This window comes from Trifolium pratense, linkage group LG1 (assembly GCF_020283565.1).
Source record: "Trifolium pratense cultivar HEN17-A07 linkage group LG1, ARS_RC_1.1, whole genome shotgun sequence".
NCBI classification, from domain to species: Eukaryota; Viridiplantae; Streptophyta; class Magnoliopsida; order Fabales; family Fabaceae; genus Trifolium; species Trifolium pratense.
This window is the reverse complement of record NC_060059.1, coordinates 34,762,989-34,787,708: the sequence shown is the minus strand read 5'-3', so window position 1 is coordinate 34,787,708 and position 24,720 is coordinate 34,762,989. Positions and strand designations below refer to the sequence as shown.

Below are 24,720 nucleotides of genomic sequence, written 5' to 3'. Positions count from 1 at the left end.
CTTTTTAGTGCAGTCGTCTTATCACGATCGGACGATTATAAATGACACAATTGTACAGAAAAATCGACTGTATAGAATTCGGATCTGGCTAACACTATGCTCTTGACCTTTTTTTTGAAGAAGCTAAATTAGCCCACCCAAATTGGCGCCAGAGAGAATCGAACCTCAGACCTCAAGAGAAGCACACTTTCAGGTCCCAAGCCAATACCAATACACCAACTCGTGGGTTTACTATGCTCTTGGCCTTACCTCATATACAATCTTGACTATCACAATCCTTAATCATATCAAGTTGTGATGTCATATTCTGAATTGAATACATGTGTCTCACACTCAACTCTGTCTACTGTGTGATTTAGAAACTCATTATTATCTACTACTAATCTGATATTTCAACATCAAATTTAATAAGGAGATCATGCTAAACATTGTTAGTTTGATATTGATGTTTATTTGCAGATATTTTGTTGAGGCTATTATAATTACACGAGTCACGATCAACTGTGAACTGTAATAGGAAAACAAGGTTAAGTATTGCTTGCTACAAAGTTAGTGGGAGTGACGTTGGTAGTCATTCACGAGATACCACAGAATTCATAGTGGATGAGTTTGAATTTGAAAGACAATAAAAGCATCAATAATTTAACATATATTAGTAACAATAATTAATAATAATATACACCAACTATAGGATTAATGTCTAACAAAAGATTCTAGGCTCCTAAGAGAGACAGAACAAAACAAATTAGTTTTTTTTTTTTTTTTAATCAAATGATATTATATTATAATATAAGGGGTACTCAAACCCTTACAACAAAGAACAAATAACTCAAGAGTTTTGGATACACGACAACGGATCTAAACACCAACTAGAAAAAGGAATACAAGCTTTACGACGAAACCGACGGAAGAACCATAACCAAGAAGTAAGCTTAATCTCTTCCAAAAGCGCCGACGCATCCATAATGCCAAAACAAATTAGTGATTTTGGTCTCCGTAAAATAAGCGAATTTGGGTTTTAATCCCTATAAAAAAAAACTCTCATTTCATTAATGTAATAAATTATTTTGGTTTTAATCTTTAATGTGGTAATGTCACACAAAAACACTGACATTGTTAGAATCTACTGATTGGACCACTGCCACATATTTTTAGGGACTGACATGGTAAATTACAGGAACAAAAACCAAAATTTACACAAATTATAGAGACGAAAACCAAAATTCACTCAAATTATAGGGATGAAATTTAAAATTCATAAATATAAAAACTCCTTCTCCAATTCTTCGTTTTCTACGTTGTTATCACCACCCTTGGAGAACAGTTTGGTCCTAAAATAAATAAACTTAAAAAATTAATAAATTTTGAATATTGTTCTTTTTTTTCTTTCAATTGCACTTACTTCTTTGATCATGAAAGGAGGTATTATTTTAGTTAGTTTGATAATGTAATATAGTGCAATTTTTAGTCCCATAAAAAAATAGAAGCATCAATTTACTAAATAGAAAGTACAATTTGTTTCCTTAGAGTTCAAAAATTTAATGATTTCATGATTGAAGAAGAAAATGCAATTTAATGAAGAATAAAAAATATTCAAAATTTACTGGTTTTTGGTTTTTAATTTTTTTTAAAGCCGAGTAAAAAAAAAATATTTTAAAGCCAAATTATCCCAAAAAAATGTTGTAGGCACCTAAGTTCTCTATTATTGTGGTTTAAAATACTAGCTATATAGTGTTGATTATGTGCACACACACACATATATGGACTCTCTCACATTATGCTATAAAAGTGAAAAAACAAATTCTTCTTAATTTTTTTTGTTTGTAATAAAAATTAAATTGTTTCTATTTATTTTTATAAGAGACTAAAAATATCATTTTTTGTTAAAGACTAATCTATCCTCGTTATTTTTTGTTAGAGATTGAAATGAATGATGATTCAAAAACTCAATAATATACGTGTTTCATCGTCAGATGGGTCATAATCAAATAATATATATATTTTAAGAAGGAAAAAAGAAAAAAGGACATAGAGGGAGTGGTTAATTGGTTTACCTTGAAGATGTATATATAACTAATCAAAAGTAAATTAATGCTAGCTTCTCTGGATTTCAAATTACTCAAAATTACAGTTTGCTTATTATGGTTCCCACCAAGGAAAAATTATCCACTCATTTATGTCGCTTTTGCAATGGAGTTGCGTATGATATATCTCAACTTGATCAACATATACCCTATGACGTTTTTGAGATTATAGAATTATTATTTGAAGAGCACAAATGTTTAGTCTTTAGAATAATGAGTTTGATTGGTAGGGTAAATGTTACAATTATATATAATATTATTTGCCATTAAGAAAAGAAAATGTGAAGAAAAAAAAAATGTGACAATTATATTCTGATGTAAGGTGTTTGACTTTAAAATTGTGTTGGGACAACTAGTAATGAAAGGAAGTAATAACAAATAAACACAAACAATATTAATGAACACACAAAAAATTTGATAACATAATTTTTTAAGTGGTGAGTAGTACGTTTCTATTAGATAAATAAATGAATCGGAATTTTAGTGTTACAAGTGGTATTTATAATTAACAATAATATTTCGGCCCAGATTTGCTTCGTTCCACTAGCTCAAAGAAACAAATTATTTAATTACTTTATTTATCATAAATGGTGTAATAAGGATGTTAAATTATTGGGCAAATTATTTCCATGTCTGAAAATGTAATAGCTGTCGCTTAATTCCTATTTCAAATAAAAAATTAGTTAAATCCTTCATTTTTCAATCTATTAGTCACTTTAGTCTTTTACGTTAACAAAAATGTTAACTCAAACAAACAAAAAAAAATGATGTGGTGAATGAAAAGAGCAACTATGCTAATGTATCATGAGAATGCGGGAGAGAATTCTCTCCATTGTACTCTCAACTCTCAAGTGAAATCCTTACCACACATTGTTTTTTCTTGAGAGGCTAACCATGTTAACAAAAAGGGATGAAAGGCTAAGATGAAAACATTAATTTCTTCCGAAAAAATCACACGGGAGAGGATCCTTTCCATGAGAATGTTGATGTCTCCCTAGGAACAAATGCCTCTACTAGGCCTAATATTGGAAAAATAGTTCCGATATCAAGTAAATTCACATTGTTCTAAATTCCAATAAATTGAAACCACTAGGTTTGGTCTAGTGGTGAGTGATTTAGATAGTTTGCATGAGGTTATAAGTTCGATTCTCATTGGCTCTATTGTAAACAAAAAAAATCCAATAAATTGGAAAAATGGAGAAGATTATAAATATTAATTGATTTACCTAAGTGTATGAGTAGATGCATACTAATCTTCTTCTTTTCTTTTTTTTTTTTTGCTGTCAATTATTTAGGTTGATGTTGATGGGAATGGAGAGTTTGACTAGGGTTTGACTATGAAAAGTTTGTAGCTGTGAGCTTAATTTTGACAATTAACTTGCAAATAACAGATTGTTATATAATTCCCCCAATAAAGTATTAAAAAAAAAGTAAATCAAATATGAGAGAGTAGCTTAAATTTTTCAACTGACTTGGTTGAAGCATACGTTGTAACTTGTAAACTTGCATACTACATATTGTGTTATCACCTGGAAGGATGTTATGTTTAATGAAGAGAAAATAATAACATGTTGGAAAATGAAATAGAAGATGTGATTTTTTTTTTGTATTCTTTCATTTTGGTCCCTAGGAATATATCAATGCAGTCTATTTTCCTTTTTCATTTGCACTTTTATGGATCAGAATGGTGGTATGCCCTTAAACTATTCTTTATCAACTATCAGTGTTAATAATTAATTGTTAAATAGTGTACTTTTATCTTTTAGTTTGAGTTTGAACGTAAATCTCTAACTCTTTAACTTTTACTTTTAGTTCAAATAAGTTGAACTACTTACCTCACCTTTTATATATATATATATATATAATGTGGCTTGCAAAAATTCTTGTAATCATAATATTGATGAAAGATAAAGTAATTGTAGTATTAATTAAACTATATTAATGATTTAAAATGTACAGTGTCTATTGCTAAAAAATTAAATGCACACTATTTATTTATGCTAATGATTCTATCAAATAAACACATTATATATGATTATTTTCAATTAATATTTTTAAAAATTTAAATCTATTTCATGTATACCTTTATTTAATTATTCTTAATTCAATTAACTTACTTATTTTTTAATTCTCTCATAATAAATAAGAGAATAAGTGAAATTAAACATTTAAAACATTTAGAAACTGGTCAAAATTCCTTATAGAAAAGACCAATTTTTTTTCTTTCAAAATGTTCCTTATAAAAATGACTAGAGGGAGTATTATATTACTAATATGATAGTAAAAGTGTATTAGTATATATTTATGCAAGTACAATAACGAATCGAACATAAAAATATGGAGGAATTAAAGTTTGTGGTTTCGTGTTTGGATTCCAACATGCAATTAGGCTGAGTTTGGTGGAATCCACAATGCATAATAATATACATAAATAATATTTGGGAAGCACTATAAACAGATGTGAAAAAAATTATGTTATTGTAAGTGGGTAGGTATAAATAAAACAAATCATGTTCTCTTTTGGTAAATAGCAACAGTACGATGCATATATATGACCCAGATTTTTTTGTAAATTGGATATCCTCTACGTATGACTGTTGAGACTAATTTTTTGAATTTTGTGGACAATAATGAATAGTAAATTCTTCCTAAATTTTTAACGTCTTGTATGTACGTGACTCAGATTTGATTGTGTAATTACACGATAATTAAAAAATTAATTAATATTATGAAAACTAATGCAGATATCTCTTGCTTCAAAAAATCTCTTACTCTAAAGCATGATTCCCCAATTTTTTTAACTCATTTTAGTAGTAATTTAGAATTACTATATACTCCGGTAAAAAAAAAGAATTACTATATACACACACTAAAGTCACAAATACTAAACTACCCTCCATATAATATATCATCTAAATTTTCTTTTCTCAAATTCACGATACTTTAACAATATTGACGATCAAAATATTTTTAATACAAGGAGCCGAACTATCACTTTTATCTAAACATTGACTCTGAATCATTGTTGGATCGTAAGGAGACCTCCAAAATAATGGGATCATCACAATATACTCTACGCAGTCACATACAAGTGCAATTAGATTATGGATTTCGGGAGATAGCTTAGGCTCATGTAAACCTAATTTTGGAATTTTATTTTTTTATTTTGTTTGATTTGAGCACTTAGATTGTGCAATTAGATTATTTTGTTTTTGGGAGTTTCTACGGTACATATGAAAATTTCAATATATCGGTACATTAGATCGATTAATTAATAAATTAACGATTATTTTATAAATTAAAAAACTATTTGTCGATCATTGTATTTTAGAGATGATAGTTCCATAAGAAAAAACACAAGTTCAATGTTTTATAAGCATCATACAAACTTTTTTACATTTTTCATTAAAAAATTCAATAATAACTATTATGAATGTTAAAAAGTTCAAAAAAATATAAAATTTTATTTTTTCTCAATTTTGATAAATAGTAGTTAGTTATTATAATATTTTAAATGATAGAAAAATGATTTCTTTCGAAAAAATATTCATTTATCTAGCAATTTAATGATCTAATGTACCGGTACATTAAAATTGTTCAAATGTACCATAGAATTTGCCTTTTTTTTTTTTTTGTTTTTTAATTTTGGCTCATGTAAACCTACGGGGTGGATTAAGTGTCTTTTATACTTTTTCCATGATGCTAATTTTCTAAAGGACAAAACTGACCTAAAAATAAAATGACTAAATTGTTATGTGAAACTAAATTAATAGATTAAAGATATAATTTTATAAAAAAAATCACGTATATATATTCAACCAAATTATTTTTATATCTTTACAATATCCACACTTTTCCATGACTAACTCACTTCACGTAACAAACAAACTTTAAATGGTGCCCTTTAGTATAGTACAACGGACATAAAAAATAACAACATGCGTCACCCTTTTAAAATATGATCTTATATATTCATAAGAATTTATTCATATTCTGTTGGAATGTATCAATCTGTCTCAAATCAGTTTTTGATTGATTAGAAGGGAAATATATCTTCTACAATGCCAAAAGAGAAGATAAAATGGCATCCTTTTTGTTTGTACTTTTTCCTAGCTAATACTATTATACAAATCCTTCTAAAATCCTAAGTAGACAACAATAATTGAGACTTTCCTTCAATCATTTGGTTGCAAATCAAATTAAGTATTGTTTTCTTTGCAATAAAACAATAAAAGGTGATTTCAACAATGCTTTTTTTTCTACCATAATATATATGAAGTTTACGCTGATCTAAGTTATTGAGGACTAATCTTATTATTTTAGTCGGAGAATTTGTAAAGCACATAAGATAAATTCTTTTCTCTTAATTGAATTATTTTTATACGTAGAACTCGGTCGAACCACTAATCACCTAATAAGAGATTTAAAACGTTGTGACTTGGATCAATACATTCTCAGTGTCACAACAATGCTTTAATCATGTAGTTATTAGTCATTAAATTTAAATGGGTTGGTGACGCATCAAATAGTATAAAAAGTACTTGATTAATATTTTTATACAATTTTTATTTATTATATTACTCGATTTTTATGATATTTTTTTAATTATTAGTTGAATGTGCTCATATTGTGTCTCCAAATAATACAAAATCATGGATCACGTATCCTAATGGCTTTTTTCTTCTGAGTTTTTGTTTTGTTCTGTTTTTTATAAAATAATAATTGGTAAATAAAGATAAGTAGGTCTAGTAGAAAAAAGAAGAAAAAACTTCGTAATATTCCAACCTACGTCTCTAACCTCGCGTTACATTAAGGAAAATAATCACCTTTTTAAATTTTAGAATTTCTGAAATAATTTTATTTCAAATGACAAATACCGAAAAAAATCAATTATTTAGTATAATTTAGGCTTGGTTGTGTGCGGTTGTATTTTTTGAGACAATTGTGCCGTTATTCTTAGTTGTTTTGCTAAGAATCTTGGTGATGCCTATGCTTTCAAGCTAAAATTGTTGGGGGTGATGAGTTAGCTATCGCAAATAGAAAGCGTTAAAATTTACTTTGCATTGAGAAGGATTCGACTCGTGATACTCTTGCTTTTAGGAATTCATCTATGATTCTTTGGATACATCTTAATTATTGGTTAAGTTGTGTTGAGCTCACAAAACATATGTTTTTCATTATCTCGATCACATATTTATAGACAATGTGCTATTGGTATTGCGACTCTTGAATTGCAAATTCAAGAATTTCAATGGTGGGACACGATCCCTAATAGTAGAAGTCATGTTTTCATTAGAAATATATTTGGTTTGCATGAATATAGATTTTGTTAATCTTTTTTAGAGCACCGCACACTTTTTACCTCTCATATGATTTTTTCTACGGGTTTTTGTTTGGGAGTCTGAAAGAAGCTCGAGAGAAACAATGAGTTCATTGTTCTAGGACCACAACAGAGGGAGACATCATGCACATCTCCACCCAAAATCTTAAGGCATTAGGTTAATGGGTCGTCTCTATTATAAATCCAACATTTTTCCCATACATAACTGATGTGAGACTTAACTGCCCACACTTAAAACTTAACAGTTTTACAAGTAAGGTTTTTAATGAGACAGTTGTATTTGTTTGTTCCCACTTGGGTATTGGTCTAGTCTTCCAAGTTCTCTTGTATCTCTTTTTTCTCTTTTTAATAAATTTGTCTGCTAGCTTGTTTTTGAGATGAGTAAAAAATGTCAATATAGTGAAATGTCTTTACTTTTCTTGTTAAACTAATTCCTTTTGCCTTAAAAAAAACAGTATAAATTTTCAAATAACAACTACTTACAGATGCGGATAGTTGTTTTTGGAATAATTTTTTTTGTTCTTTATTTTTGAGTTTTTTGCAAAAGCAAAATTTTAGTTTAGACATATTTTTTCCAGAAAATCATTTTTTATTTCAAAAAATTAAAAATTTGAGTTTGTTAAAATATTTTATGAAATTTAATGTTTTGAAATACTCATGGCTTGTTTGAAACACTTCCCAAATTCTTTATTTTAGTGTTTAAAAACTGAAAAAGAAAAAACATATTTGGATCTTGGAAGTACTATTTTCAAAAACTGTTTTTAAAAACTATTTCTAATTTTGTTGTTATTAAAACTAAAAAACCAAAACTAGTTAAAAGTGTTTTGCTTCTCAATTTTCAATTTTGAAAACTTTCAAATCTCGGAAAACATTTGCGGAGTTTTTTCCTGAAAAACAGTTTCCAATCTTTTTCGTGAACAAAGTTTCGATATTTTTTTTAAAATAAAAGTTCCCAATTTTTCGGAAAAAATATTCAATTTCGGAGTTTTTTTTGGAAAAAGTTTCCAATCTTTTTTTGAGAAAAACGGTCCGGTTTTTTGGGAAAAAAGTTCTCGATTTTAGATAAAAATAATTTCGGAGGTTTTTTATGAGAAAAACTTTCCAATCTTTTATCGGGAAAAAATTTCCGATTATTTTTGAAAAAAATCCCGTATTTTTTCAGGAAAAAAGTTTCCAATCTTTTTTCGAGAAAAACGTTACGTTTGTGGGAAAAAATTTCTCGATTTCAGATAAAAATAATTTCTGAGTTTTTTCGGGAAAAAGTTTCCAATCTTTTATTGGGAAAAATTTTCAATTTTTTTTTTTAGGAAAAAAGTTTTGATTTCAGATAAAAACAATTTCGAAATTTTTTCGAAAAAAAGTTTCTAATATTTTTTCGGGAAAAAAGTTCTGATTTTTTTCGGGAAAAAAATTCCAATTTTTTCAGGAATTTTTTTTTTATTTTAGGTAAAACAATTCCGGAGTTTTTTCGGTAAAAAAATTTTCAATCTCATTTTCTTGTCTCTAAAACTGTTTTTGAAAATTAGATAACCAAATGAGTTTTCTCATTTGTAAAACAGTTTTGAAAAGTTACATTATCAAACCCATTTTTTTTCTTCCGTTTCCTAAAACACTGTTTTTAAAATCTAATTTATAAAATACATTTTAAAAAATAAAAAGTAAAACTGTTTCAAACATGTCCTCAATTTTGAACTTTTCCAAGTATTCCCGTAAATATCAAAATATGAGTTTTGCAATACACTGTAGCTATTTTTAATCCGTCAAAAAACGTATAGCTATTTTTAAAAAAAATATATATATACTTATAAAAGATTAAAGGATAAAGTAGAGATTTCATAAGTTTTTTAGGGGTATGAGGTCTATTTGAGGGGATACAGCGAAGATTTCTGATCATATAAAAAAAAATGTGTTTTTAATTGGAGGTCCTTAAGCCCATTAGAAGAAAAAAAATTAAAGGTGGATTTTGCTTTGTTTGGATTGGTGGTATGAGATGGAATGGAGTGGTATGTGGTGGTATGAAGTGAAGTTCCATTGTTTGGATTCTTTAAAAATGAATGGAATGGAGTGGTATGTGATGGTATGGATTCCATCCCATTCCATCATTTTCTCTTATTTTTCTTCCCCTCCAATTTGGGGTGTATGGGATGGAATACAAAATGTCCAAACAATGGAATACATTTTATGCTCCATTCCATCCCGCTCCGCTCCATTCCATCTTATTCCATTCCGCTCCATTCCGTTATGTACCATCAATCCAAACATAAGTTTATCTTTTTGCACCCTCCAAAATTTCTCACGCGCACCCTAAAATGATCGAAATATTTCCTCGCTATTTAGGTAGTAGACTCAGTTTGCACTATACGTTAGTGAGAGAATTTTTTTTTTTTACCCAACCCTAATGTCTGCACCCTTCATGCCCTCCATGAATGAAAATATTATGAAAAACACAATTCGTTACTTAAGAGTGCGAACTCAAACACAGTCACAAAATGAATAGTAGTAACTTTCACTTTTCTAATTCCTAAATTCCCACACCTTCTTTTCATTTCAAATGAAAATAATTTCTCACTCTTTCTCACTAGAGCGGCTTATAAAAATTGAAACCTCTTTTTTTTTTTTTTAATCACACGCGCATATAAAGTTTCACTCAAAATATTTTTTTGTGGTGAAGGAAGGATTTACACTTTAACTATTGAATTGTGTTATTCAAAAAAAATTATGAGAGGTGAGGGAAGGGTGGGGCGACCAAAAAATTTGAAATTTATATGGTTCGCTAATTAGGTAGCGAACTTAATACGTAGGTAGCGAATTTTTTTTTTTTTAATTTTTGTTATTTTACACACTAGCTACGTAACCTACAAGGAGGTAAAATTGGAAGTTCAGGGGGTGTGAAAAAAATACTATTTGATTTAAGGTCTGAAGCAAGGACATGAATTGATGAATTGGACGGCCTCTTATATTGCTCTTGAATTGGTATACATTTTTCTATAAATAGAGTGATTCTAAAGGTGGATGAACATCCGAAAACTATGTTTTCATAGGTCAAAATTCTGCCTGTACGTAATATCTAAGTCAATGTGATGTAAAATATCATTTCTTCTTTTCTCTAGTGCACGAGAGTAATCGAAGAACTTTATTCTGTAAAATATCATCGATCAATTTGCTTGACATGAGTGTGCAATCTATGTCAATGTTTACAATATATCCTGAATGAGATTTTCCGATTATCACATTTGCATCTGATTTATGTCGAATATAGTATAAGTCTAGGCATATATTTACACTCATGTACATTTCTTTATATAACTTGATGTATTAATTTGTTTCCAAACAACTTGAAATGGTTAGTTTTTCACTTTCTGGTTCACATTCTTTAGCCACAAGCACAAGCTAGAAGTTACAAAATGACATATTCTGCAGAAGATTAATGGCATATAATAATGAAATAATATAGACACATTCTTGAACATAACTGTTACGGCTGTCTTTTATTTATTTTTGTTAAAGTCAGCGATGCAATACAAAACAGAGATTATTCATTTCATGTTTTGTTAAATACAAAAGTAAAACTCAAAATTAAAACAAAATTATCCAAATTTAGAATTGGATATTTTCTTCAAAATACAAAGTGACAATTCAGCACATATTTATATGTAACCACTTAATTTGATATCAACCTCTATGTGCTTGTTTGGTCTCCAATTATGACTAATTGAGATTTATTATTTTCATTGACATCAACTTTGGGGACAGTAATTGGTAGTTGTTGTTGTTCTTGTTGGGAGATTTTTTGTCGAGCCTCCTCTTCTGCCATTATTCTTTTTTGTTCTTTGGATTTGCCCCATACAACAAGATATAACCCTGTAACCACTACCACTCCTCCAAGAATGCTGATGTACATAAAACAAAATCAAACATAGTGGAAAAAAAATATGAGTTTGACATTCTTAATGAAAAAAAGTTTGATTTTAATGAATGAAACTATAGAAAAGAAATAAATGGTAAGGAGAAGAAGCATGTCCAATCATCAATTTAGTCTTTAAAATTATAAGCGTATCATCGACCGATTTTTCTTTTAAAAAAATTATTTTGAGAACAAAATATAGGACTAACATTAAAGAAATTGTGGATTTTAAATAAGATTATGTTGAAATTTTGTCTATCAGATTATTTGACGTCTTTGATTTCAAAGACTAAATTAATAATATGTTTGGTCTTGTTAGGAATACACTTTTCGTCAACTATAATATACCTTCCGAGGTGAAGTTTCTCTGAGAGGAAGATACAAGCCAAGGCTATGACTATAATCATACGTAGGGGATTAAAAGCAGTCACAAAAACAGGGCCCATAGTTTTAATTACTAATCCTTGCACATAAAATTGAATTGCTGAAGTTACTATACCCTGCGTAAAACATTAGAACAAAAAAAAAAATTCTCAAAAACATATATATAAAAAAAATGTCAAAAACAGTATACAAAAAAAATGGCAAAAACAATTTTTTGAATATTTGTTTAATGTTGTAAATTGGATTGGGTTTTTGAGTTTAAATGGGATCATTGGCCCATCATTAAAAAATTTCGATGGTTTCTCTCCCAACCCCCCTCAATTCTTTTCTACCCCCCAAAAATCCAAATTTGCCCCTTGCGGTTTGAAACATTTTTGCCAAAAAACTTCGGTTCGTATTCACCGAAGCCAAATATTAGACCATTTCGGTAACTGCAAACCGAACATTAGCGTTTTCGGTACACAAAAAACGAACGTCAGTTTGTTCGGTATCTGCGAACCGAAATGTCATAGATTTCGGTACGTTGGTCGTTGGAATTAGGCCATTTTCGGTAGAAGTTTACCGAAATAATTGTTTCGGTACCTGCGAACCGAAATGTCCCAGATTTCGGTAAGTGGTTACCGAAATTTATCAAAATGTCAGCTTATTTCGGTTTATATAAACCGCAGTACCCCCCAGGGGCAAAAATGGAAATTCAGGGGTAGAAAAGAATTGAGGGGGGTTGGGAGAGAAACCATCAAAAATTTCTACTAACCGCGTAGACCGAAGCATAAAGTCTTGAATCCAGGCCCAAAGCCCAGGCTTCTGGGCTTTTCCGCTCCATGAAAATTGTCACAGCACTACTTTGAAGTGTACCAATAAAACAAACCCACGTGGCTAGGGACATCTCTGCTGGATACTTTTTTAATGTTATGGTCTGCAATTGATGTTGTATGTTGTTAGTTATGTAATTTCAACTCTAAATAGTGAATCGATGTTTGAAAATTGTTTGCATGCTTTAATGATAACAGACATCAATAGATGTTCACAATTCTTCTTATTGTCACGGTTGAAACGACTTGATGGGTGTCAATTTTATGAGGAAAAGAAAAAGAAGAAAGAAAGATAAAACAATCTTACGTATAAAAAAATAAATACATATTATTGCGCAATGTTTTTGTCAAATCGACACCAGCTATATATGTCACTATAAGGATAAGTAGATTGTAAATTTATACTTTAGATAGTCGATTGTGACTATCTCAACTATGTGAACTTACTTGTAAAATGTAGAAAGCAGCGAAGCCGACACAACCAATGAGAACAAACAATGCACCAAGGAGCCAATGTGTACCACTAGGGTCATTGACATTTTCAGGTTGGTGCATTTGGGTAGCTGCTGATGACCCATGAATTTGTAGAACTGGACCTTTGTATAGGGCCATTAGAAATGCACCTCCCAAACTCACCACTGTGCCAATCACTTTAGCTTGACATCCTATCTCCTTAATTTTCATGCGCTCCAATCTGCTCAAACATATATAACATTAAATATCTTATATATATGAAGAAGAATAATTTTAATAATACTCTTAGTATATAGTTTGAATTAATATTATTACCTAAAAATGATTGCAAGTACAAAGGTAATAGATGGTACGGAATTCATCACGGCAGATGCAAAAGATGCTGATGTTAGCTTCATCCCCAAGAACGTGAAACACTGATCAAGTATTATCCTATAATATAAATAAATAACATAATTATTATACAAAATTAAAAAATTAATAATATTTCAAAATTAAATAACCATTAACTAATTATTAAGATGATATTACGTACTCAACAAAAGCCACTGCAAAAATTTCTGAGAATATCCGAACTGTCATCTTGGGCCTAGTTTTCCTGAATAAAGGTGAAAAAAAATACACAAATAGAATTTGTTAATTAATGTCCCCCGAGCATAGCTCAGTTGACGGGGACATTGCATGTTATTGCAGGGACCAGGGTTCGAACCCCAGTACTTTCATTTATTCATTTTAAAAAGGTAAAATTTTAGCCACTAAGCTACTTGACTAAAAAAAAATAATACTAGTTAATTAACAGAGTCCACAAGTAGCCAAATTCATTTGTTAGTTCTTATCTAACTAGCAAAACAATTTAATTACTATTTTTTATTTATCGATAATGTAAAAATATTTACTCATTCATATATTATCATGTATTTTTTTAGGTCCATCTGTTAAAAAAATTAAACTAGGTAGCAATGAATTAAGGAGAAAAAATAAATTGATCTCTAATATCATTATCATAAAAAAATTATAACATTATCATAATTTATTATTTAGGTAATTAATCACTAATTTTATATTTTCTGTCTCTAAATTCAGTATCTAAATTTTATTTAGGTAATATTTATTTAGTCCTACTGTTAGAAAATAATATTAAGTTATTAACATTAGTGATGAAATTTTTTTCAATGTCTAATATTCATTACTACTAGTAAAATATTATTATGAAATTACGGTAAATCTAGTATGAACCATTAAAAATGATACAAAAGTAAATCTTACAATTTTTAATAAAAAATGAAAAACATGTACTCCCTCCGTCCCATAATATAAGCAAAAAGTAGTCAATAAAAGTTGATGTATTTGGTGTAAAATTTGGACCAGATACATCAACTTTGGTTGATCTATTTTTGCTTATATTTTGGGACGGAAAGAGTATAGTATTAATAAGGTCTGCATTTAAATAGGGTCATACTGCATTCGAAAGACGATTGGAACCACTTAATATCAAAATTGACCTCGAATCAGATTAAACTGGTGGCGAAAATAAAAAAAATAAAAAAATAGGGTAATAGTAGATGCCCCTTAAAATTATGTACCATTAAAAAAATTATGTACCATTGATCAGATCAAAGGAAAAGAGCTCGGAATAGTTTATATATATTGAAATTTTAAATGATGAAAATCTTGTTTTATTGTAAGTATACATGCATGAAGAAAATACCTTTCAAGAAAAAATGCGAAGGGAACAAGAGCTACAGTGGCGATGACATTACGATAAACCACAAAAATATAGTGACTCATGCCCTTATTAAGAGCATCCATGGTAAGAACATACATGCCAGCAGAGCCAAATTGCAAGCTAATTATTAGCAAATATGCCTTTGAATTTCTTAACCATGCATTAGCTTTCTCACAATATGTTAATTCACCCATCTTATGTGTATATTAATTTCTCTCCCTCTCTAGATTTCTAGCTATGTTTTGTGAGGAAGAGAAACTTTGTATACTTGATTATGTTTGCTTGTGATGAACGCAAGTGTAAGGTTATCCATCTCTATATTTATAACCAAAATTTAACATATGTCAAGTTATTATTATATTATAATATTGATAATATATGAATGAATAAGTCAAAAATAATAATAATATATTAATGAATTACTCTCACTAGTCCTATATAAAAACAAACTTACCTTTTAGATTCATTGTGAAATTGATGTATCTAGACTACAATATTGTCTAGATACATCAATTTTAAAACGAATCTAAAAAGTAAATTTTTCTTATATATGAGACCAAAGGGAGTATTTAGGTACTATTTGGCCCAACTTTTTTAGGTGTAGAAGTTATTTTAATCATGAAGCTAGAAGTAATAGCTTTAAAACTAAAATTAATTAAAGTTGTTTGGTAAAAAAAAATTAAAAGTTGTTTTTATTTAATTATTATATTAGGGTTGAAAGATATGTTTGGTAATATATTATAATTTTTCTTAAAATATAGAAGCTATTTTTTTTCTTACTAGAGCTTTTAAAAATTGTTGTTTGGCCTAATTTTGAAAACTTGGTATCCGGCCTTATGACCGACTAATTCAAGGGGACCAATCCCACCGCTCACTTGTGGGGGCCCCATTTAAAGCCAGAGTTTTTTGCTCTATATGGACTTAGCCCACCGAAATTGACACCGGGGGGAATCGAACCTAAGACCTTAAGAGGAGCATACTCCAAGGAATCAAGCCAACACCACTAAACCAACCTCAAGTGGGTTGTTTGACCTAATTTCTTACTTTCAATGAAAAAGAAGATGAAAAAAAGTTAAGTCAAACCTATCTTAATTGAAAATCCACTAACGACATAAGATTGCATTACATGTAGCAAGAAAAACGGGGTTGGGAGCCGCGCATCTATCTTCTATAATTTTAACAACAATTTTGTCAAAAGTAAAAGTAGCCATTGGTGCCCAAAAGAAAAAGAAAAATAGCCATCGGTTCAAATTAATGGTGGATTAAAGTTTTTTAACACGGATTAAAAAATGCAAAACATCCGGAGTGTATAACTCAGTTGGTATGAATATTATGTATAACATGTATCAATCAGATTTTGAACGGTACTCCCACCTTTTCATATTAGAAGGTATAATTTAAGCCACTAAATTACTTGACTCAAAAAATATAATACAAATTTCGTTAACTTAACTCATTTGATATAATTTTGTCAACAAAAAAAAAACTCATTTGATAAAAACATTGCATTGCAAAAATATAATACAATTATCAAAAAAATTATGACACTTTATTAAACTAATTTTATTAGTTATTGATGTATGTTCTTCTAGACCAGTATCCCGGGGTGTGTACTTGTAAAATAAAATGTAATATTTTAATATAAAAAAAGTGGTTAACTATACATTTGGTCCCTTACGTTTATTTTAGGTTTCAATTTGGTCTCTTACGTTTAAAAAGTATCAATTTGGTCTCTTACGTTTATTTTAGGTTTCAAGTTAGTCATTTCCGTTAGCTTTGTCACTAACACCGTTTGAACAGTACACGTGTCAGCGTGTACAAGTGCCAAGTGTCTGTCCACATATGTAAATTGACTGTCACATGTGACAAAATTGACGGAAAGGACTAACTTGAAACCTAAAATAAATGTATGGGATCAAATTGATACTTTTTAAACGTAAGAGACCAAATTAAAACCTAAAATAAACGTAAGGGACCAAATGTGTAGTTAAGCCAAAATAAAATAGTATATGAGTTAGAAATCTCTCTATTTTTTTAAAAAATGAAGAGTTTCGTTTGAAGTTTTAATACAGGGCCGGTCCTGAAATTTTGAAGGTCCGGAACAAATAATAAAAATGGACCATAATAAATATCCAAATAGATGTGTGACAGAGTATTTTCACCACCTCTTATTGTTGTTTTTTAAATACAAGTTTTGTTTTGTATCCCAAAAAAAAAAAATCGAAGTTTTGTTTCTTTATTGACAAGTTTGATTTTTAAATTGAAGTTTTGTTTTTTAACTGACATGTTAAATTGAAGTTTTGTACTTATTGTTTATTAGTGGGAGTTGACTATGAAATAGCTGATGCATGCTTGATGGAGGAATTAATGCCTATTTACTTTGAATTTGACTACTAGTAAGATACTCGTGCAACATAAAACATATGTTAAAGGTAAAAAAAATTTCTAACAAGCAAAAATGAATCATATATATAAATCAAATAATCTCTTTAGCACAAAATGTGCCAAAAAAAACTGCCAAGAGTTATACAAACCAACGGTAAAAAAGAACCACATTGTTAAAGGTAAATATTATTGTTAGTAGAAAAATGACCCAAATTGGTTAAAAAGTGGGATAAAATTGAATATATCCAAAATTGCATAAAGGCAATGGATTTTTCAGATATAGAAATTAGTTTCCCCGTCACATAGGTAGAACTAAGTGATTAAATATATAGAAATTGAAAATAAATTAATACAACATGATGAATAATTATAAATTCAAAATAATTAAAAAGACAAAGAAATGACATAATTAAAATAAGGCAAAATTACACTGCAGATCATTTATCTTATTATTTTGTAACACTTTAATTCTTTATTTTTTTCTTGTAACATTTTGGTCCTTTATCTTTTTTTTTTAACACTTTGGTCATTTATCTTATTTATTTGTAACACTTTGGTCGTTTTATTTGTAACACTTTGGTCTTTTATCTATTTATTTGTAACATTTTAGTCTTTTTTTGTAACACTTTGGTACTTATAATAAGATAAAAGACCAGAGTGTTACAAATAAATAAGATAAAGAACCAAAATATTACAAAAAAAAAAGATAAATAACTAAAATATTATAAAAAATAAGATAAAAGACCTATGATACAAATTTTCCTTAAAATAAATGCATGTAGAAAATTAATAAGTATGACAAACAATTTACAAAGTTTGTCTCGAAAAAAGGTTGAAACATAAATTTCAATTTATCTCCAAAATCAATGTAAATAACTTGACAAAGGTCCACAACGGTCCACAAAGCTTTAAATGATTATTTGATGCAAAGGTCGACAAAGACACAAAGCTTTAAATGAGTATGATGGCGGGCATTGTGTGAGGAACGTAGCAAAATAATGCTGAAAGATCTAAAAATAATATTGATAATTATTTATAAGATAAATGTTAAAAGATTTAATTGAAGTAGTGAAGTTTTTTTTACTAAAAATATTCATTCATTCAAATTGAAAATGTATCGTTCATTACAAATTCAAGATTGCTAAAAACTGAAAAAGGTGAATCTACAAACAATTTTGCAGCACCTAGGTTAATAGCATACAACGACATCATGAAAGTGTCTACAAATATGACAAAATAAAAGTAACCGGAATATTCATACTCCCAGATCTACAACGTTGACGTCCAAGTCTTCAACAGACCTCTAATGAGTTGAGGTAGATATGTCAATTTGAATCAATGAAACACCGTACTAAAATGAAAAACCAACAAACGCCTCACAAGACGACCACAAACACAACGCCGCACAAGACAAAGACAAACTTAAAAAACAAAAAACGAAGAAACAAATCTACTCTCTCCGTGCCAAAATATAAGCAAAAGTTGATCAACAAAAGTGGATGTATTTGGTCTAAATCTTTAACCAAATACATCAAGTTTTTTTTATCTACTTTTCCTTATATCTTGGGACGGAGGGAGTATGTGAATAATCATTTATTAAATGAAAAGAAAAGCAAAAACAATTTAATTAGAGGGGTGATTTTGGGTCAAAAATTGACCCTAAAACCACCCCTCTTTGATGGATGAACAAAAGAAGCGGTGGCTGAAGTAGTGAAGTTATATAATAATTTTATTTATAAAAAAAGTCAACCATCTTGTTAAAGGAAACAATTTTTCAAATAGTTTATGTAATGTTAATTATACATTGATTAAAATAAAATAAAACTGAAAAATGTCATAGGTGGGAGTTGAATCGGGTCGATCTCGAGATTTTGGAGGCCCGGAACATAATAAAAATGGATCATAGTAAATATCTAAATAAGATGTGTAATAGAGTATTTTCACCATCTCTTGTTGTTGTTTGATTTGTATTTATTGTTTTTTAAATAGAAGTTTTGTTTTTTTATTGACAGGTTAGATTTTTAAATTGAAGTTTTGTTTTTTAATAGACAGGTTAAATTGAAGTTCTGTATTTATTGTTTATTAGTGGGATCTGACTATGAAATAGCTGATGCGTGCTGATGGAAGAATTAATGCCTCTTTGTTTTGGATAGACTAATAAGATACACGTTCTCCCACACGTGTTAAATTTCATGGGGTCGTTGGTCGTCGAAGTTGGTCAATTGACATAAAAAATATCTTAATAGAATAATAATAATAATAATAATAATAATAATAGAGTTTGTTTAATATCAACAAGTACTTCAAATTGTGCATGCACACAAGTAGTGATTTATATTATAACAAATGCGAATTTTATAAAATTCACCGTTGGATTTAAATTTTTTATCATATAGATCATCCATAAAAATTTTGAAATTTTTTTAAAACCATTTGCTATGTTATTGAGACTTATCAAAATGAACGGTTTATGGGTTTTTATTGAATACCGTTAATTTTGATGGGCCTCAATAACATATCAAATGATTTTCAAAAAAATTCAAATTTTTTATAGATGATCTATATGATATAAATTTTCCATCCAGCAGTTGATTTTATAAAATTCGTATTCGTTATAATATAAATCACTACTTTTGCACCATGCACAACTTGAAGGACTTGTGTAACGCCCCAAAAATTAGAATTCATTTTATTTAATTATTTTAGTTGTTGTGGTGTTTGACTTGTTGTGGTGTTGATTGACAATGTTTATGTGGAGTTGATTGACGATGTTTATGTAATTATTTTGTGACGAATAATTAAATAATTAATAGATAAAAATAATGACGTTGCTAATTAGAAAATAATAAAAAAGGTGTTGGAAGCATAGAGGGGGTGTAGATAGGAATATGGTAGAGAAAATGATAAAGAAGAAGAAACATAATTTTAATTCTCATTAAAATATTTTTATAATAATAATAATGTCATATTTCAATAACAATAATGTAGTTGTCTATTGACATTAGTTGATAGGAGAAGGAAAATATCAGTATGATGATCCATAACAAAAACAAACACACAGAAAAATAGTGCCAGTGAGTGAGAGAAGAGAAAGAGCTCATAGGAGAGCGAAGAGAAGCAAAGGAAGGAAAAGCTTAACCTCAATTTAGTGAATTCACTGCAATCCAAGTAAGGGATCTTTATATACTCTTGAAATTCTGAATTCAATAGGCATACTTGTGTATTCATTATGTGTGTGATTTAAGTTGTTGCTCTTATGCTTCTTTTCCCCATTATGTGATGTTGTTGTTGTTTCTATACTTGTTCTTAATTTCGATTTTATCATCTGATATGATAATGTTTCTATGCTTCTATTGTTGGTGCAAATTCGTGTTATGATGTTGAGTAAATAAAATTGTGGATTGACGTTGTGCTTGAGAATTAACATAAGGGGTATAATGATTTTTTTGGGATTTTGATGATAATTCAAAATAAAAAGTTTCATAACGTGTTGAGCATCGAATGCAGTTGTAAAGCAATTCTGGGATTTTTATGGGTTGAGAGAATGTAAAACCGAAGCTTTTGAACAACTATCAATGGAGTTTTTTTTGTTAAAATTCGTGTGAAGCTTTTTGATATTAAAACATTTGATTCGATTGTCGTTTCTAAAAATAAATACCGGGTATCATTCTATAATTGAATGACGATCAAAACGATATAAAATACGTCGAATTCCGTTGAGAAATGAGGGAGAACCGACCGGGTCAAATCGCGGGTCGCCGCGACCCGTTTTCCTGCAACCGGGTGAAGGAGGTGATGAACAGTGCGTGAGTGGCCTCGCCCACTCGCAGCACCGGCGCGTTAGGGCGCGTGAGAGGTCAAGGAGGATCCGTTTTTAAAATTGTTTTTAAAAACAAATAGTAAATAATTTTCTTGAAATTTTGGCACCGGTTTGGGAATTTTCTGAGACCTGGAACTATTTTTAGTTAATTAAATGAGGTAAATATGCTATTAAAAATATTAGAATTTATTAAAAGTTTCCCATAATTTTATTTAAGGTATTTTTAATAATTTGGAACAATTTGGAATACCTCACTCTCTCTTGTTTTATATAATCTTAAGGATTTGAATTTATTTCACAATTTTTATTAGTTAAATTGATTTAAAATTCATACGTTTCTTTGATAAACTAAACCGAGTTAAATTGGGTTAAGGGTTCTGTTAAAGACGAGTAATAAGTTGTTATCCTGAGAGTAGTGAATGACTGATTGAGTTATTAAATTTTAGTTGACGTTGTAATCGAAGTTGTTAATAATTGTTGTGTATCGATGTTGTTTTAAGTCGTAGTTCGTTTATAGTAATTATGTTGTTTGAATTGTTGTTTTGTTGAATAATGATGTTGAGCTACGTGGTTATAACGATGTTGAACTATCTATTTTAATGATGTTGAAGTTGTGCCGAAATTATGATGTTGTAATTGTTGTTGTTGTAATTGCTTATGGACATTGTTTATTGATGTTGTTATAATGATGATGAAGTTGTCTATCGAAGTTGTTAAATGATGTTTACTATTGACGTTGTTTATTATAACATGACATGCATTCATTCATGTGTTCAATGACGTTGCTTATTGAAGTTGTATAAATGATGTTGAAAATGACGTTGTTTAATGAAGTTGAAAATGATGTTGTTTATAATGATGTTGATCCTCCATGATGTAAAACTGGAAATGATGTTGTTTATTTTTCTTTATTTAATTGTTAATTGATGATTGTGGTTGACTGATGAATGCGCGCGACCATCCGCTTAGGTGGTCTTGTTGTTGTTTATGATGTTGCTAGTTATTACGTTGTTTTAATTCAGTTACTTTCTTGATGTATTGTCGCTCACCTTTACATTCCCCCTTCTGGCTTGGCCCTTGATGAATTACAAAAGCAAGTATTTTTGTTATATCGTATCCACAGGGACTAGTGTGATATCAATTGTAAATGCACAAATTCCATGATTCTAAGTATGGGTTTGTTTTGATTTGGTTTCGTAACATAAAACTGCAATAAAAGTGCGTGATAAACTTTTGAGATAAAAACTTGTTGGAATTGGATTCCATCAAATCATTCACATGTATCAGTTAACTATTGATATATATATTTCATTTACCAATCAATATCGTCACGTATTACTCGTAAATCATATCCGTGTCCGGAATATGTCTTGAAATCTATTGTATCTATCAACTTTCCGATGTCTCGAATCATTAATCGATAAAATAGCATTAAGCTCTAATACTTTAAGTGACTATTAAAGCTCAAGATCTATGTCTAAACTTTGAAGTTTAACAAGTGATTATCCTACCTTTGATTCAAATAACATATGTCTATATCATTTAAATCTTTTAATAAAAGCATGAAAACAAGGATATCACTAATATTGATTGATAAATAAAACACATATATCAAAGTTAAACTAGATTCATGATCATAATTCAATTACATCCAATCCCAACAAAAGAGATTTAGCTATGAATAGCCATAATAAACTTACAAAAGAGTGAAGATGAGAAGGATTGAAAAACCATTGGGCTTGATTTCTCAAGTTGTGTGGAATCCACCTTCAAAACCTCACTAACAGGATATATCTATGAAAATAGAGTTTTTCTATCTGATATTAACTAACTTCATGTTTTACAAAATGATCTGAAATGCTATTTATAGACTTCTGAAATAGGCCTATTCGCTACGCGAATCCGTGTTCGCTACGCGAAGAAGTTGCTTAGTTGAAGAGGTTTGCTGACACGTGTATTTAGCTGTGACTCATCTTTTGCTCGCTAAGTGTTCGCTGCAGCGAGCTTATTCGCTGCATGCTCGCTGGTGCTTCGCTAAGTACCCTGGACTCACTGCCTTTGTTCGCTGCGTGCTCGCTGTAGCGAGTTTGTTCGCTGCAGGTTCGCTGGGTGTTCGCCAAGTACCCTGAGCTCCCGGCCTTTGTTCGCTGCATGCTCGCTGCAGCGAATTCTTCAGAAATTTGTTTCTTTTCTTAGAATCAGCATGAACCTAACAAAATGGTTGGATTTGATAATTCTTGCACAATTTCTTAGTACATACTATATTTACATTAAAAGTGATTTATATTCCAAGGATTTGTTATCACAATTCATTCAATAAGTGCTTTTTAAACATGTATTTTAACCAATATTTAGCACTTATCAGCCCTACGGTGTGCAACCGTAGATTTTCAGGTAGGAGATGAATCATAGCTGATGTGTTCGGATAGTTGTTGCTTTGCTATTTATTTGGAGTCGCTCTGTTAGAATGTTGTTGGGGAGAAACTTTATTTAATTATGCTGCTAAATTTTTATAACAACTGGACTATGTCATTTGATTCAGTATTTTTAATTCGGACTTTGAAACTTATATTATTTTTCTATTTTTCGCTGCATGATTTTTAATCATTTGAAGAATTAGTTAATTGGAGTAAGTGTGACATCCTTATTAAATAAATGAAATTAACTTTTTCACAAATAAAATAAAGGGGTAAATTAAGGTTGTTACAACTTGTTCATGTTAGACTTGTTAATTACAAAGATTAAAATCATATTAAAATTTTTACAAAATAATTATTGACTTAAAATATATTATTATTCTTTTACATTGTCAATTTTTTTATTAATTATCATAGCTTATTTGTTAAATGCTAACAAATATTCCCTTTAAGCAGTTGATTCTCTTTATTAACACAATGGTGCAGTGAACTTTTAACCACAAATTCACAATTTTTTAAATGGTCTAAAAAAATTAGTTGACTATGACCAACATTAGACATCCGTTGAAAAATCTATCGGAGATAATCCCTTTCCATCACTACAAGAAAACAACCATTTATTGGCGGCCAAAAGCCCTCAGGAAGAGGCAAAAACCACCAAAAAGTGAGGATTTAGTGGCGGCCAACTGGCGGCCACGTTACGCCAGTAAATAAGGCGTCGGTAACGTTCTTGGCGGCCATAGCCGTCACAAACCAGCCTGACGAAATATACTGGCAGCCCAGACCGCCACAAGCCAGCAACGGTCAATTCAAGGACCAAAGCCATTACTAGCGGCTTAGACCGCCGCAAACTGATAGTGTTAGAACCACAGTTCTCTGCAGGTTGCAACAGACCTACTGGCGGCCTGGACCGCCACTACAAATTCCCAGGTTTTGACCAGTTAGAGACGGCCTAAGCCGCCATTAATGCTTATTAGAATTTTTTAAAAAAAACGTTTTTAATTAATTATTTTGTTGTTTTAAAATATTAATTGCTTTTGGTTCAAAATAAATAAATATTAATTGCTTTAAAAAAATATTTTATTTTATTTAAATATAAAATTTAATAGTTTTAATTATTTTGTTTATAGTTATTTTAAAAAATGTTTTTTTATTTAATTTAAAAATAAGACAGAATTATTTAAAATATAAATAATTAAACATAAATTAATTTGTTGACCCAAAAATATTAGAGAAATACTTACCAAAGTGAAGAAGAACAAGAGTGAAATGATAAAGAGTTGGAGAATTTTTTGAGAGATGTTGGAGAAATTTTAGATAGAGAATGGATTGTGGGAAATGAAAGTTGTGAAGTGAAGGAAATGGGGAAGAAA

At 29.6% G+C, this 24,720-nt stretch overlaps 1 protein-coding gene across 1 annotated transcript; it reads right to left on the bottom strand.

Annotated features, from left to right (window-relative positions):
* Positions 1–11,104: 11,104 nt before the first annotated feature.
* LOC123893041 (WAT1-related protein At4g08290-like) lies at positions 11,105–14,930 on the bottom strand. Its single transcript, XM_045942964.1, has 7 exons — positions 14,708–14,930; positions 13,535–13,597; positions 13,315–13,431; positions 12,973–13,219; positions 12,468–12,629; positions 11,678–11,829; positions 11,105–11,315 (listed from the first exon to the last, which is right to left on the bottom strand). The coding sequence occupies exons 1-7, from the start codon at positions 14,917–14,919 to the stop codon at positions 11,105–11,107; spliced, it is 1,164 nt and encodes a 387-aa protein (XP_045798920.1). The 5' UTR covers positions 14,920–14,930.
* Positions 14,931–24,720: the final 9,790 nt, after the last annotated feature.

Excerpts from the sequence above, each read along its gene's own strand:
- LOC123893041 (XM_045942964.1), bottom strand. The coding sequence starts at position 14,919 with ATGGGTGAATTAACATATTGTGAGAAAGCTAATGCATGGTTAAGAAAT. Across the intron at positions 13,220-13,314 it reads GTACTTGCAATCATTTTTAG|ATTGGAGCGCATGAAAATTA; the intron begins GTAATAATATTA and ends ATGTTTGAGCAG. Across the intron at positions 11,830-12,467 it reads TTTATGCTTCGGTCTACGCG|GGTATAGTAACTTCAGCAAT; the intron begins GTTAGTAGAAAT and ends TGTTTTACGCAG.